The sequence below is a fragment of the Glycine soja genome, chromosome 17 (genome assembly GCF_004193775.1).
Source record: "Glycine soja cultivar W05 chromosome 17, ASM419377v2, whole genome shotgun sequence".
Taxonomy (NCBI): domain Eukaryota; kingdom Viridiplantae; phylum Streptophyta; class Magnoliopsida; order Fabales; family Fabaceae; genus Glycine; species Glycine soja.
In genome coordinates this window covers 9718535-9733995 of record NC_041018.1, presented here as the reverse complement: position 1 = coordinate 9733995, position 15461 = coordinate 9718535, and the positions used below count along the sequence as shown (strand labels likewise).

The following is a 15461-nucleotide window of genomic DNA, read 5'->3' as shown; positions in this document are numbered from 1 at the left end:
GAAAAAAAATAAAAAAGCTTCTCTTTTTTTTAAGATAAATTGAACTAATCAATCCACCAAAAATGATTTTGAAGTTGGGAAAAGTATGAAATTATTATGTGTGAAAAACAATAAATTATAGGTCTTGATGAAAACACCTACACATGATAAAAATAAGAATGTAAAATTGATAAAGCTTCTTCTATATAAGTATAAATATACATAAGTTAATTTTATAAAAATTCTAGCATTTTTTTTTTACAAACTAACTTTTATTTAATACATAACTTAATTCTAAATCATGAAAATTCATTTTTCATAAGAGCTTATTAAGAAATTTATCCAAAAACAGATATAATATAATAAAAAGGTATAAAAAGTTTAAAACAATTATCAATTTGTGCCAAAGTGAGAAGGGGTAGATAATATAAAAAGTTCTAATACTTTTACGGTCACTCTATTTGTTTTATTGTCTCTCTCTTATCTTTTTCTTTTATAAACAACTTAATTTTTTTAAACTTACAATTTTGTATTTATCTTACTTTTTTTTCTATTGTATCATTGTAACATAATATTCTTCTATTTTTGGCACTATTTTGTTAGGTATATACGTGGGAAAATAGTCTATTTAGCAAAAATATTCGTATCCAATTTTTATTACAAAATTTTCTTATCTTATCATGTGTTATGAATGAGATTAATTTTTAATTGAATGAGTTATAAACCCTAGATCACCCAAGACAAAAAAATATATAATATTTTTTTTAAGAAATTTGTATCATTCTATATAATTTTTTTAATGTTTTTTTTTTACTTTCTTTTTTATCAAACAGCATTCAAAACCATTCCAATCTTTATATCTTTTCCTTTTCTTTTATTTGTTTTTTATTAACTAAACATATATGTATAAAACGAAGTTGTGGGCGGAAATATCGATCATATATGTGGCAAATTATTATGAGCTAATGAACTCAATTGAAGTAAGTGCTGAAACTTGAAAGGGACCTCTCCATGAGATAAGGCCATAACATCAGCATAATTAAGCCACAATGGTCAGCCAGAAAAGCATAAATGAGATGCTAGACGCATCTACATCAACATTCCCTGGACAGAAGTCTTTCAGTTTTAGCAACAGATGTACGAATGAGGTGCCATGGAGACGAAAATAATTGGTCTCAAGAGAATAAACAGATATTGATTAAAAAACTATTGTTTATCACAACAAGCTGAGATTCCCCTTGTTATTTGTGAGTGAGTTAATTTTGTTATAGATTTTCTCACAATTTATGCCAATCGATAACATAGATTCTTTTCTTCACTGGGTTTTGGTATACTTGAATTTCTGTATTTATTAGAAAACATGTAGTTAGTAATCCAGTTAGTTCTTGTGCTTGTGCATAATTATGTAACATCTGAAGGTTCTAAGACAGATACTTAGCCTATTTGGATTCGCGTTTGTTGGCTTCGACGTGGATCAAGTTAAAGCAAAAAAATACTTGTTTCTATGTCATTTGAGAGTTTCGGACATGAAAATGTAGGAAAAGGTAGATCACAAAATCTGATCCAAATAAGCTATTAACCCTTTGATACTTATAAAACAGGTAAAACTTAGATATAATTCTTTAGGTGTTGTTGGTTTTTTTTGCCAATTGAAAATTTAAGTTACATTTCAATAATTGGCATAATAAAATGAAACTCTATTTCTGATTAACAGTAAACACCAATAATATCTATAAAAAGTCTTCCGAAGACAAAAAAAAAAGAAGTGTAGCTGAAATGTGAGTATTTAATTTCTTTCTTCTGAATAAAAAATAAAAATAAAAATCCTTGAAACAACATGGCATGGTCAAAAAGAGCCATGTCATGGCACATTCGTAATGTCTAGATACTAGAGTGAGTAGTAGACCTGTGACTAGCTAGCTCCCTTTCCCTCAGTTAGCAAGTTCCTCAAGCTATGCACCTAGCTTATACTTCAAAGAAAAAAGGTAAAACAAAAGATATGGAGCTGATTGATTAGCCTCACTATGACAGACCTATATCTTAATAAATAAAATAATGTGACAGACCTATATATACTTACATTCTATATGCTTGTGTTAGAAGGGACGAGGAAGCGATCATATATATATATATATATATATATATATATATATATATATATATATATATCACACAAACCAAGGTAACTTTACATCGCTATAAGATTAAGTAGGACAATCTCCATTCTAGTAAATGTGAAAGTTTCTATACTTAACACACTGTTACAAAACAGTGTAAGTAGCAGTTGTATAGTAGAGACTATATAGAGAGAGCTTCCTGTTCCTTTATGTGACAAGAGCTAGCTTAGCCACTATTAAATTACAAGGTAAACCTCCCCTACTCCTAAACCCTATTTATTTATTATAGCAATTAGTTTGCAACGTACGCAGGCATTTACTAACAAAAATCGAACAAGTATCACTTTTCAGGATCATGCCTATAAAATGCAATCTATCTTCTGACAGATTTGTTCCATTCATTTTTAATTTTGTTCTCTTTCTTCAAATCGAACTAGTAGGCATACAATAATACTTTAGAATCCCTTGTTTATATATATCTGCAACTGATGATGGATCGTTTAATTTCTAGCTGTGTCTTTGCTCACCATATAATTAGTTCTTTGCTGAGATAAAAAAGTCCCATTTGCTCTTTTGGATCGATCTCAGGTTAGTTCTTCTCAGACACGTTTACTTTAACAATTTATTTATTCTTCTACAGATTAAGAAAGGATAGGGTTAATTTATACACATGTTGAACTTCATTGCACTACTACATTGTTTTTGCAGCCTGCCAAACTAACGTTGCTGATTACATGTGTTAGCAGCTGTTGAAAATTATGAGCCACATATCAGACCTCCATTTTCCAAGGTAACTTGTAACTAAATTTTTCTTAGCATTTCTATTTCTTACTTTTGGTGTTTCTAATTTTTTCACTAGTTACGGTTTGTTTGATAAGTTTGAATATTTTGTGTTCATTAACATTGCACTGTGTGAGAGAGAGATATATTCTTTTTCCCTTTTGGGGGGGTAGGGGTGTTAATTAGAACTGTTTTTGATTATGAAAAAGGGCAAATGGTAGCAGTTTTAATGTGTTTTTATCGTTTGATGCGTGTTAAGATAAATCATATACATATGCATGAATTGGTTTGTGAAAAAAGGTACAGACGTATATGTATAGCGAAAATATCTTAGGATTTTATTAAAAATATCATTTTTATTTTGATAATCTCATCTGACCATATGGAGTGATGCCTACCGACTCAAAAAGACGAGAAGAATGGAATCTCATTTTTTTATAACTTAAATTTCTCTCAATTTTACAGTAATATCAATTTCCCTGTATTTCAACAAGATTTATAGTAAAATATGTTTAACATAAAAGAAGATTAATATATTTCCAATCTTATCTAACTAAAGGTCTGATACGCCACTAAAAGTATGGTTGACAATTTATTTATACAGATTACAATTTATATATGCTGTCCCTCTTTGTTCAGAGAGATAAGAGTCTATTTTTGTGATCTCTATATCTAAAAAAAATCCATGATTCATGCACATAAATATATATATATATATATATATATATATATACTTGTAATTAAATAATTAAACAATTAATAAAAACTTATCTCGCTTTTATAAAAGTATATGTTTTCTTTACAAGTATCAAGAACGAAGTAGTGCATTTTTATATAAACATTCTTTTCATATCTCTTCTTTTAACTTAATTTGAGTAGTAACTTTGACTTCAATTCTTCAACCAACAATTTTTTTTTTTATCAAATTTCTTTCTTTTGACTCCCTAATTTTCTACCGAGATTACGTGATTTGATTTGAATAAGGTAAAAGAAGAAACCGATCCCTGTTTAATAATTTTGTTCGTATAAATTTTCTTAATTTTTATGATTTTCATTTGTTTTATTTTTTTATGGAAATTAAAGACAAACACTCTTATTTAATCAATTAAACTAGACCCTTCACCCATTTATTTTCTTACAATGGTGGCTTTAAGTTCCACTTGGTTTGCTTAAAACGTGCTGTAGGCATTCGTCCAAAACGAGATTGAAGGTGGGGTACCTATACGGGTACTCTAAAGTCCGAATTAATATGTCAATCAGCAAAATTGATTTTTGTGAACAGTGTGCATATCTTGTACCAATCTTAGTGGTTTATTTATTGGGGTAACTCAAAAAAGGTAGTCATGCGTGGCAATAAGGTAATCTCCTTTTAATTTACTTGTCTGGTCATGTGAATAAGTATCAGGGATAAGGATAATGGATATCAGATGGTGATTGACCAATGCGATAGTCGCTGATAGGCCTTGCTTGTGCTATTAGTTCTCTTGCAGTAATTTGATCTTTCTATCTATATTTTGGTTGGGATGCAATTTATATAAGGAATAAGGATGGAGAGAGTGTGAATGAAGTAGAGTTTAATACCATGTTTTATTTTGTATTGTATGTTTACATAATAAATGTTGGATATAGTATATATATTTTTATTGGCAAAGCAAACATTTTATAGATAATTAAGTGATACAACTATACAAGGGATATCTTAACTCATACGAAATTGGTACATATTTCGTCAGCACTTTCATCAAAAGTATAGAATCCATAGACCATTAAAAAATATGAAGAAAAACTAATTGTTAGTCAAAACCTAGATCTAAATTTTATAAGGTCCAAAATGTACTTAGTATTTTGCAGCACCTTTTAAAATAATATTTCTATGCAACTATATAGACCAAATGGAAGCAAACCACACAACTCACCAAGCCTTTTTTTTTTTCCTGTAAGATCATAACAATGAGTCAATGATGCACAGAATGGTTCTTGCTAGCATTGGACATCGTGGCAAGAAACCCCAACCTCTTTCCATATGAAAGAGGAAATTCGGAACAGATACAGATGACTTAAGTTGTATTTTGTTTGAATCCTGTGCATTAATACCTCTATGCAAAAGCTAATACATTCAACGAAATGTTGATGTTCTACAAGCACTTGAAAAAGGATGTATTTATAGGACCCCCTGTTGACTTAACGAGGCATATAAACACAATTATTATCTCCATTCCATATCTATACAAAAAGTTTTCCAGTAATTATTGTTTGTCCCAGTCAAACCAATATCTCCTCCACCTTGCTAAAGCATCATACACTAATTAATCCCTCTCGCTCAGATTCTCATCTCACCAACTTTGTTCTAAATTCCCAAACAGTCTATTGGTTGTATGTTGTACTTAGTCTCCCTCCCCTTAACCAAATATCCTCCCAAAATATCACCTTCCCATCCCCAATCTTCCGTGCTGTATTTTTTTCAACCCTTCGTGCTATAATTATTTATCTATAGAAAATAAATGGATGATTTGAAGTAACTATATATAAAAATAAGGTAGAATATGATGTATAACTAATTAAGGTTGTAAACTAGGTTATAACAGCTAAAAATTATGAATTTTATCATTTACAGTAATTTTATTTTGCTTAAACATAATTGCTCTGGATAGAAGATATGAGCCTATCATTGAAGGATAAATTTATTATTGAAGTAGACTATATGAATAATGCATTTCAATAAACTTTTTTATTAGTTGAATTTCTTGTTGATTTTACTATTTGTGAGTTTGTGAATGAGACTTATGTTTAATTAGTACCACTTACATAATTTCTCTTAATAATACGATGTTAAAAACTTTTCGAGAGAGTATTTCCAATATTTCTTATATGATTATGATAATGATTAACAACTAAATTATAATTTAATTTTCTCATGATATAATATTTATCAGTGTTGCTAATTTCTATAAAAACTGACGTGTTATATAGTGGCAATATTTTTTTAAATAAACATTGATTAAAATATTAGGAAAAAATATGAGAAGAAATTTGACAGAAAACGTATTGGGTACGGTTTTGACGAAAAGCCGTTAGTAACAAATAACATTTTCAATATCTATTTTTTTTAATATGTAATATGTAGCACTACTATATAATCCAAAACCTTTCGTACGGACCGTCACGAATTGATGGTTACAAAAAAAATGTACAAACCCATCAATTAGTTAGAAACAAAAGAAAGTGAGCGAGAAAAAAGCCATACTATATAATAATTCCTTTCAATACAATTTTTTCGAACGTACAGATATTATAATTTGTATGATAAAAAATAAGCGTTTTTTTTAATATCCCGCACCAGCCACTTTTAATTGTTTTTTAATTTGAATTGTTATTCAAATACAAACATTTAAATTAAAAAAAAGGTATGTTTTTATAATTAATTTTTAGAAAAAGAAATAAAAAAATGATGAATGATTTCTCATAAATATTTTTTTTTAAATAAATTATAATTATTATCTTATAAATTATTTTAATTTCCTTTCCTCGTCGATAGATGGGCATTCTTGTACGGAGTTACGTTTTCAACAAAATTTGCCCTTCACAGTTGTTGTTTACTTTAATTTTTTTTTAAAAAAAAACAATCAACATTGCTGAATTGAAAAGAATAAATAAATTAGATACTCATACGTCGTACCGAATAGGGTCGTTCATTAATTAATCAAAATCAATATGCTTATTCATTCTAAGTCATGTTTTATGTACTAATTGGTTGAGATGCATTATTTGTCGAGCTACACTATAGTTAGTTAGTCGCCCTTAATGGAAAAGGAAATGAATGGAGAGAAGTAGAACTTTCGGTTATGGATTAGCCATAACATAATGTTTCATTGTTTCATGGTATCTGGTCGTTTTTCTTTTGCGTACCATATTTCTGTGGTGGCAGTACATGTCGCACTCTCACATGTTTGGGGCCACTAGTAATTACGACTCTATACTTTATTTATGAGAATATAATGAATTAAAATTGTATAAATTTACATTTTATCCTATGAAATATACACAAACTAAAATTCTAATTTTGTTTTCACTAATATATCAATAATTGAGATTCATGCAGTTCATTAAATGAAGTGAAGTAAATCTGCATATCCGTATCCATATGCTAGTTTCAAAATTGGTCAGACGACAGGTTTCACATGACCGATAAAAGAAATTGTTTCAATATTTAAAATAAATAATCATGATTTTTTCTTAACAATAATAAAAGTAAAAGTTAATTAGTATTTACATAATATAATTGCTAGAAGAAAGGTTTAGGTGTCGAATTTATTATGAAAATTTGAATGGATCTCTGAATGAAAGTCTTTGGTTCTCTGTGTAGCAATGGAATGACAGTCCATTATGTTGCATTTGATTTACTTTATGAGCGCTAACGTTGGAATCACATTTCATGCCCTACTACAAAGACGGAAATTCTAATAAATTCTAGCTAGTATTACTAATATGACCATTAGAGTATCCCATGTGACTTTTACTCAGTGATTTTATGTTTCTGTTTCTCCCCTTTTTGGTGCTTCCCTTGATTTGAAGGTATGGGTATCTTAAGAAGTGTGCAAACAATAAAAAGACAGACATCGAGGGTTAGATAAGCTGCAGAAAATAAAGGCACACTTGTCTGGGTCTTGGTGCAATTATTTTGTTGCCCTAATAATAATCCTTTAAGCCTAAAAGAAGATGTCATTTTCTGTCACTCAAGGACGGGCACTGCCTGTTGCTCTATTTGAGCCCTTATTTGGTGTTTTCTTCCCTTTGTGCAATCATTCAAAGACACGCATTATGTTCCATTATCCATAGCCATTAGGGTTTCTCAGACCTCAATGTCTTCAATTTCATCCCTACCACCTACCTAGGGCTTCTCATTACAATTTTTATCAGAACCATCCAACTCTCAATCTCTTCTGCCTAACCATATTTGCATATTTTAGGATTTGCTATTATATCTGATTTCTGGATCCGGGTAAATTTCCTCTTCCTGAATTTGGTTATGTGATGATGTGTTCTTTTTCTGATTTATTATTCTTTTCTGATAAAAATAAAAACTAGTAAAAGGGTTTCGAAATTTTGGGAAGTGGACACCATATTTGTGTACTGGTAAAGAAGATAACGTTTTGATCATTCAATAGTTTCTGAAGTTGCAGATATAGGTATATAGATCTGGGGGTGGTTTTCTGTTTGAGATTTTTATATTATTTGTGGTGCATAAAAAATATATGGATCTGTGTGCCCAATTTTTAGTGCTATGGCCGAAACAAAAGGGTAAAAGGATCTAACAAGAAAGTTATTAATTTACTATATGTGGAACTGGAAGAGCTGAAGTATGCTACTCTGTAATCTAGGATCTAGGGCATCATCCCGCTGGGTTTCTTTCTCTTGTTCCTGTTTGTTCTTGCTTTTTTTTATATAGAAAAAAATAATAAAAAACGCAAAATAAAATCTTTTTTTTTTTTTTGTGAATTTCAACACATGAAGATTTAGGGATTTAATTAGTAGTTAGCACACCAAAGATGTCTTAATTTGTCAGGTCAGATTTTGGTTTTTCATCACCTCTCTTGGGTGGTTTTCTGGATTTGATCCTGGATTAAGGGAAAGATGGTTCTGCTGTCTTTTTTGTGCTTTCGCTTTTCTGGTTATTAATTAATTAAACTTTGCATCGATTTTCCTGTGTTCCATGACTGAGAGGGAGACTGGGAAAGGAAATTATAAGAAAACACCGATTTGAAGGCCGGTTGTTAGACTAGGCGCTGGAATTTCTGGCTTTCCGAGTTTGTTCCTCCAGCGAGTCCTCTCTTCTGCTGCAATGAATGAATGCTGACAACATTGAAAATAAAATTAAGATATTGGCCTAATTTTTTTTCTTCAAAATAATCATCTCTTTTCCTCAACTTCTAAATCTAAGTTTTGAAAGAAAAAAGAGAGATTCTTTTATTTTTAAGAAAAAAAGAGAGGAAGATAAAATAGTATATGCGAGTTCATAACAATACTATCATTCATGATAAATTTATTGGCATCGATAATAAAGATATAAATGATCATATTAAGAATAATTCATAATGCATAATTATTAAACTAAAAAAAATTATTTTTGAAAAATAAGTATAGTAGCATACGAGTATAGCCCATTAATAATATTAATTTTCTAGTGTTTTCGTTTGACAATTTTCTTTTATCCATTAAGGTTATTTATATATTTATAGTCCCGTTTTTTTTTCATAAATTAAAATAACAATAAATTCAGAACAGAGTTCTTTAATTATTTAATACTGTATAAATCAATACTGTTTTGATCTTCTATTTGCTTTTATTAATTTTGTGCATGCCTAGATTAAACATGATACTGGTATATATCTCTTAATCAAGTAGTTTAGAATTTAAATTTTTATTAATCTTTGGGATAAAATAAATTGTGTAAAGAGGAGAATATCCATTTTCTATACGTTCAAGGGTTTCAGTGAAAAATTATTAGTGTTTTCGGTGGGTGCTTTTAGTAGGAACAATTTCATACCATGATTACTTAAAAAAGATTAAATTTATAGATAAAAAGAAAAATATATATATATAAAAATTTGGAGTTCATTTTCTTAGGTGTTTGTAATTGCTTACATAATGTTGGGTGGTTAGGGTACTTTTCATAGTTGTAAATTTCAAAGTCTTAACTCTTAAAAAGTAAATTCAGTATATTTTATATATTAACTAAATTTTAAAACAAAAATTACAAGATTATGACTTCAATCGATGTTAGTGATAGATTTGAAATGAAAACTTTATGATAATATGAAATTGAAGAAGTAAAGGTAGGTTTTTCAGCAAATTAATTAGAAGATTATGGAACAAAATTTCCGTTACCAAACTGTACAAATATTTGAAACATTTTAGCTTTTAGAATTTAGATTCCTTCTCTCTCTAGTAGAAAAAAACAAAGGAACACCAGTTGGAGAGGCACTGCTGCTGATATTCTGAAACAAAACAGTAATTCATTGCTCTCTCTCTTCGATGTTATATAAATATTAGCTAAAAAGGTCTTCTAGTTCCAGCAAGCAATCTGATTCTTCCTATCTTTTCCTTTGTTGACTGTTTAGTTTTGACCGCATGAAATGGAATATTAAGACCAGCCACCACAAATCTAAATTTCTGCTGTAACACTCTACACCTCCACCATGAATCTAGAGTTAATTTTATATGTATGAAGAGAAAATAGAAGAAAATTTAAAAATTTGTTATACTAAAATTTAAGTTTCTATTAAACAAAATAAATATTATTCTTATATAAATAGATGTTGATTTTCCTTCTTATCCAAAGGATTAATCTTTAATTATATAATTTTTATCATTAAATACGTGTATTGATTCTAGACATAATTATCAATGCTTAGAATAATATATTTATGACTTCGGTGTATAAAAATTAATTCAAAAAATTGCCTTCAAATGGTAAAAAAAACCCTAAGTGGATACATTTGGATTTCACCATTTCTCCATCCAGAAAAGAAGTACAAATCTAAAATCAAAACCTCCCTTTCATTGAAGTTCTGCAAATATTGATAATTGTTGTGTTTATTTTCTGAAACTCATGAAATGACTAAGGACCTGATTTAATATGATAATTACATGGATCTAGCATCTAAATTCTAAAAAGTTATTATAATATTTATTATTTTTATAATATTTAATAATGTTTTTTATAGTATTATTTTTTGATTCTATAATTAAAAAAATTATTTCATAATTTTATTTCTTTTATATCTTTATCATTATAATAAATTACTAAAATAAAATTTCTTTATTTCAAATGTTTTTTATTATGTTATTGGTTGAATTTATCAATTTTATTAATTATTAGTTTTTATTCAGAAATCTTGTCGGTTAATTTTAGTAGAATTTTCTTTTTTCCATCATATTTTTTATGAGACTTAAATATAAAATCTTGTTTAAAATGATGAAATTTAGTATCATTTGAATCAACAAGTTACCGTCTACTTCAAATGCTTTGAAGTCACACTATCAAAACTAAGCTCAAAAAGGGAATGGGGAGGATAATTAACATGTCTCTTTATTTTTCTCTACTCATAGTTGTCATTTAGTGTGTGATAAATTATTTTCATATTATATAAATATATATTATGTTTACCAACTTAACTATATAGACCTTATTTAGATAAGTTTCTCCATGATATCCTAGATTAACTTATTCAATTTTTTTAACTTATGGATGAGTTATTTTTGAATTATGCTGATGAGTTCTTTATTTTTCGTCTTATAAACAATGGAAAAAAATCAGATTATTCTCATTATAAATAAGAAATCAAACCATGTACTCAAACCGAAAATGTGTCCAATATGTTTGAGTGTGTGAGAATATATATCTTTTTGTCTCGAAACTAAGTCGTAGCAAAACTATTTATAGTTGTGTTTTAGGTCTAATTATGTTTTTTTATAGAGGTTTAGTGGTTTCTTAGAGGTTATAGAGGTTTACTTATGTTTAAGGTCGTTAAAACATGTGATCAAATCGATTTTAGTCTTTCATTTTTTTTTAAAATATTTTACTTTCTCAAATTTTAAAAAATACGTTTTTAGTTTTTAGCACTAGATTTGAAAGATTAAAATGATTTTTTTTCAGAAGCTGTTCGAAGTCTCTAATTAAACAATAAATTAGAGGAATTAAAATAGTATTTTTTTTTCTAATTTAAGAGATTAGTTTTTATTTTTTAAAAAGTTTGGGGGATCAAAACGATTCATCCCAAGACTGGACTTATTCCTAGAATTTGTTCATCTTCTTCAACTTTTTGAAATATATACTTCTTTCTTACATGCTAAAATGAGACGACTAGTTATATCATTTCACATTTTACTCTCTCTTTTATCTCTTTGTGTGGTTAAATAATTTTTTGTACAATTTTATTGTACGAAACCAATTTCTAAAACTAGATGACTCAGGTAACTCCCCTCCCTAAAAACAAACTGAAATGACACGTACATAGATGTTTAAAAACCAAAAAAAGATTAAATGAAAATGAATAAGAAAATTATGGAAAGATACGTCTGTAATTAAAAAAATGCATAATATATTTACCAAATAGTTTATGAGATCTACTTTGTTGAGATGTTTTCTCTGTTTGACATGGAATTTTTTCTCAATGGACCTGTTATGTTGCTAACTAGGAAGACAACTTTAGAAACTAGACATAATTGTCTAGATATGAATTTCTGATGTTCTTGGATATAGTAGAATATGTCATTGGAGTCAAATAATCCCTTTTTAATCATAATACGAGACAATTTGCAATTACTAATTAAACCCCCCTACATGCTACCGTACGGAACATATTGGTTGAAGATTGAACTACCGCCAACATCTAGCATAATTGACATAATCCCTCAACTAAACATATTGACCCGTATACGTCATCCATTTCTAACTGTATATATGAAAAAGGAATAATTTCTGTACAACACGTCGCCCAAATATTGTTTCATCAAACTTCTATGAAAAAATATGAACCTACACTAACAACCCTGGCCTATAACAAGAAGTATACAGTCCATTCCATTCCTTCACATTTTTTTAATTTCTTTGTAACTAACTTTCACCCAAATCATATATATATATATATTTCAATTTTGTCTACAGGAATTGTTTTCTTCCACCATCCCTTCTAATTTTACTATCCATCTCAAATGTCAAAACTTTGATATTTTATTTTATCTTTTTTCACAATTAATTAACATTCCTCTAATTGCATGCTCAGCTTCGTCTTGTGTTTGTCTTCCTAAATTCTTTGTAACAATCGAGCTAAACAGTTCATGTTAAAAATTCAAACGGATAAGTTAATCATACTTGTCCTGGAAGTGGATTTATAGTGGATCATCACCAAGTGTCAATTCATGTCACGTCTATAAAGCTAAGCCAAATTCACACATTGAAATACATTAGGAAGTTATCCTCAAACAATTAGAAACATACATACTTCTGAGAAGTAACCCTAACACTTTTCCGAGGGATGATTGCACTTTGAAAGAAAAAAACAACCACAACATGAAAACAATCCTAGTTATAGCCTCAACAACGCTATTATATGTAAATGGATTTCACGGCAATATTAACAGTATAATTTTTTTTATTAATGCATATCCAACCAGATCGAGTTAGCAAAAGATTCAGGTAATTATTTCTTTAATTAAAACACCACTAATACAACTATAAGATACTAACAAAAATTTAACAAGTATAGAGGTTGAGCATAAAAAAGAAGGAAGTAAAATTTTATATATGGAGATGACATACAAAGCATTCACGAAATATTGTTTCCCATATGCTGGTAAACGGAAGATACCTTACCACATTACATGCCAAAAGGAAAGTAAAGAAATACACAGCATGATTAATTGTATTTTTATTCTGCTGACACAAAAACATGATGGGTGCAATCGATGATGAGCACAAATATCAGATTTGATTGCTGTAGGCTTCCCATTGTTTCCCCAAGGACTGAAATTCTGCGAATTGATGCTGCAAACAATTTCATCATGAATCATCGGCAACATTACCGATATATATACTTCATATATAGAATATGCACGGTTGTCAGTGAATCAGACCAACATGATAGTGTTTAAAGCAACCACATGCATATTTATATAACTCGAGGGTCTTGCCAACACACACTAATTAATATACAGAAAAATCATATTTGAATGTATAACGGTAGAATAGAATTGATCATGTGTCAATAACACTTTCGTTTAATTTCTTAACTAGTAATATTCTATTAAGGACACTTGTTTACGTTCTCTATAACTTAATTATGTGCTAGTTTTTTGTCTATATGAAGTTAAGTGCAACCAATTAATTAACTATAAATTAATTTGAACTTACTTCCTGAAGGATTCCTGAGTTGTGAAGAGAATTGAACAACATAGTTGGGCTCCACTTGTTCATGAGCGCCAAAGAATTATCTTCATGCGCCATGTCCTCTCCCAAATTATGCTCCTTCACGTTGTGAGAACTAATTGGTTCTTGATCAGCCTCATGAAGGTGCACATCCAAGGAGGGATGATGTGTAGTACCCGCAGAGTCTTCAACCGTTTCAAAGGGGTTCCAAGAACTCAAACGGTTCAGGTTTGATGCATCAGAAACAAGTACTCTCCGAGTTCTCATCTTCTCTCTTGTTCTTTCCCTTGCCCTTTCTCTTGCCTTTTCCCTCGATTCCTTATCAATAGCATTGAATGCACTCTTTCTACAAACCTTACTTTTTCTTCTCTTCATCATGTTTGGTACTGTCTCCCTCTCTTGCTCCTCGTTATTAACTCCTCCAGTACTCACTGCAACCTCGTCCAAGCTAGACACCCCTTCGCATTCCGAAGTTGATGATGCACTCTTGCCACCACCACCAACAACACTTGTTTTTTCCCTTGCAAGTTGTTTGATTTCACCCTTTGCTTGGTTCAGTAACCACTCCACGGTTTTGCTGGCCTTGTCAAAGCCTAGCATGTCTTGCAACCCGAAAAACCGCTTCGCGACTTCGAGGGACAGCCTCATTCTTCGATCCCTGAGGCCTCTCGCGGTGTTGATCTTGCTGTGGCGGTCTCTCTTGCTGGATCTCTTTCTTGGAGTGTGCTCCATCGCAATTCCACCTTGTTCAGGGCAAGGAATTGGCGAGATTTCGGCCACAACTTCAAGGTTTTTTGATACTCCAGAGTCAGTCAGAGAGTACTGATGAAGTAGGAGCAAGTCATGGTGGTGGTGTTCTAGGAAGATATTTTCGTCAAAGGGAGATTGGAAAAAGGACAAAGGAGGAGGAGGTGGAGGAGGAGGAAGGGCGTAATTGGAATTGGCTTCTTCTTTTGAAAAATTATAAGTTGGGTTGCTTTCAAAGGAAAAAGGCCTAAAGCAAAATGGTTGGTTAGGGTACGAGATTAGGTCATTGCCGTTGAGGAAGGTATTTGAGGAATACATATCTGGAAAGAATTAATATTAAGCTTGTTGGGACTACGACTGCACCAAAAAAAAATAACCCTACCCTTGAAGAATATGGAAAAACACTGGTTATTGGTTGGGACTTTCAATGCCTGAGAACGACATGTTTGCTAGCTCTATCTATCTCCCTATTGAAAAAGAAAGAGTAGCTATTAATTCTATCCTTTTCCATCCGTTCATTTTTGTTTTGCCTGTTCCCTGCAAACGAAAAACATATAACATAATTTGAGAAAGACAACCAAGTGTTGTTAATTAATACTTACTAGTACTACTAGCTGGTAGTGTTTTTTTTATATATATATTTTTCACCTAGGGGTGAGTGAGTGAGTCTGTGAGTGAGAGGGACACGGCTACGGATATGATGCACCACCGTATGTGTTTGTGTTCGTGTGTGTGTGTGAGTGAGTGGTAGCACAGTACAATTGGCTTGCTCAAGCAAAGTTGTACAGTGTGAGAATGACAGCACATAGACAATAATACCTTATAAGCATGAGGGTTGAATTATGAGAGGGTGAACTGCTGAAGTGAAGGAGAGGGAGAGTAGTGAGTGAGTGAGTACTAAAGATAATGTG

General features: G+C 30.3%; 1 protein-coding gene across 1 annotated transcript; it reads right to left on the bottom strand.

Annotated features, from left to right (window-relative positions):
• Positions 1 to 13156: 13156 nt before the first annotated feature.
• LOC114393281 (transcription factor TCP12-like) lies at positions 13157 to 15086 on the bottom strand. Its single transcript, XM_028354558.1, has 2 exons — positions 13789 to 15086; positions 13157 to 13422 (listed from the first exon to the last, which is right to left on the bottom strand). The coding sequence occupies exons 1-2, from the start codon at positions 14866 to 14868 to the stop codon at positions 13360 to 13362; spliced, it is 1143 nt and encodes a 380-aa protein (XP_028210359.1). The 5' UTR covers positions 14869 to 15086; the 3' UTR covers positions 13157 to 13359.
• Positions 15087 to 15461: the final 375 nt, after the last annotated feature.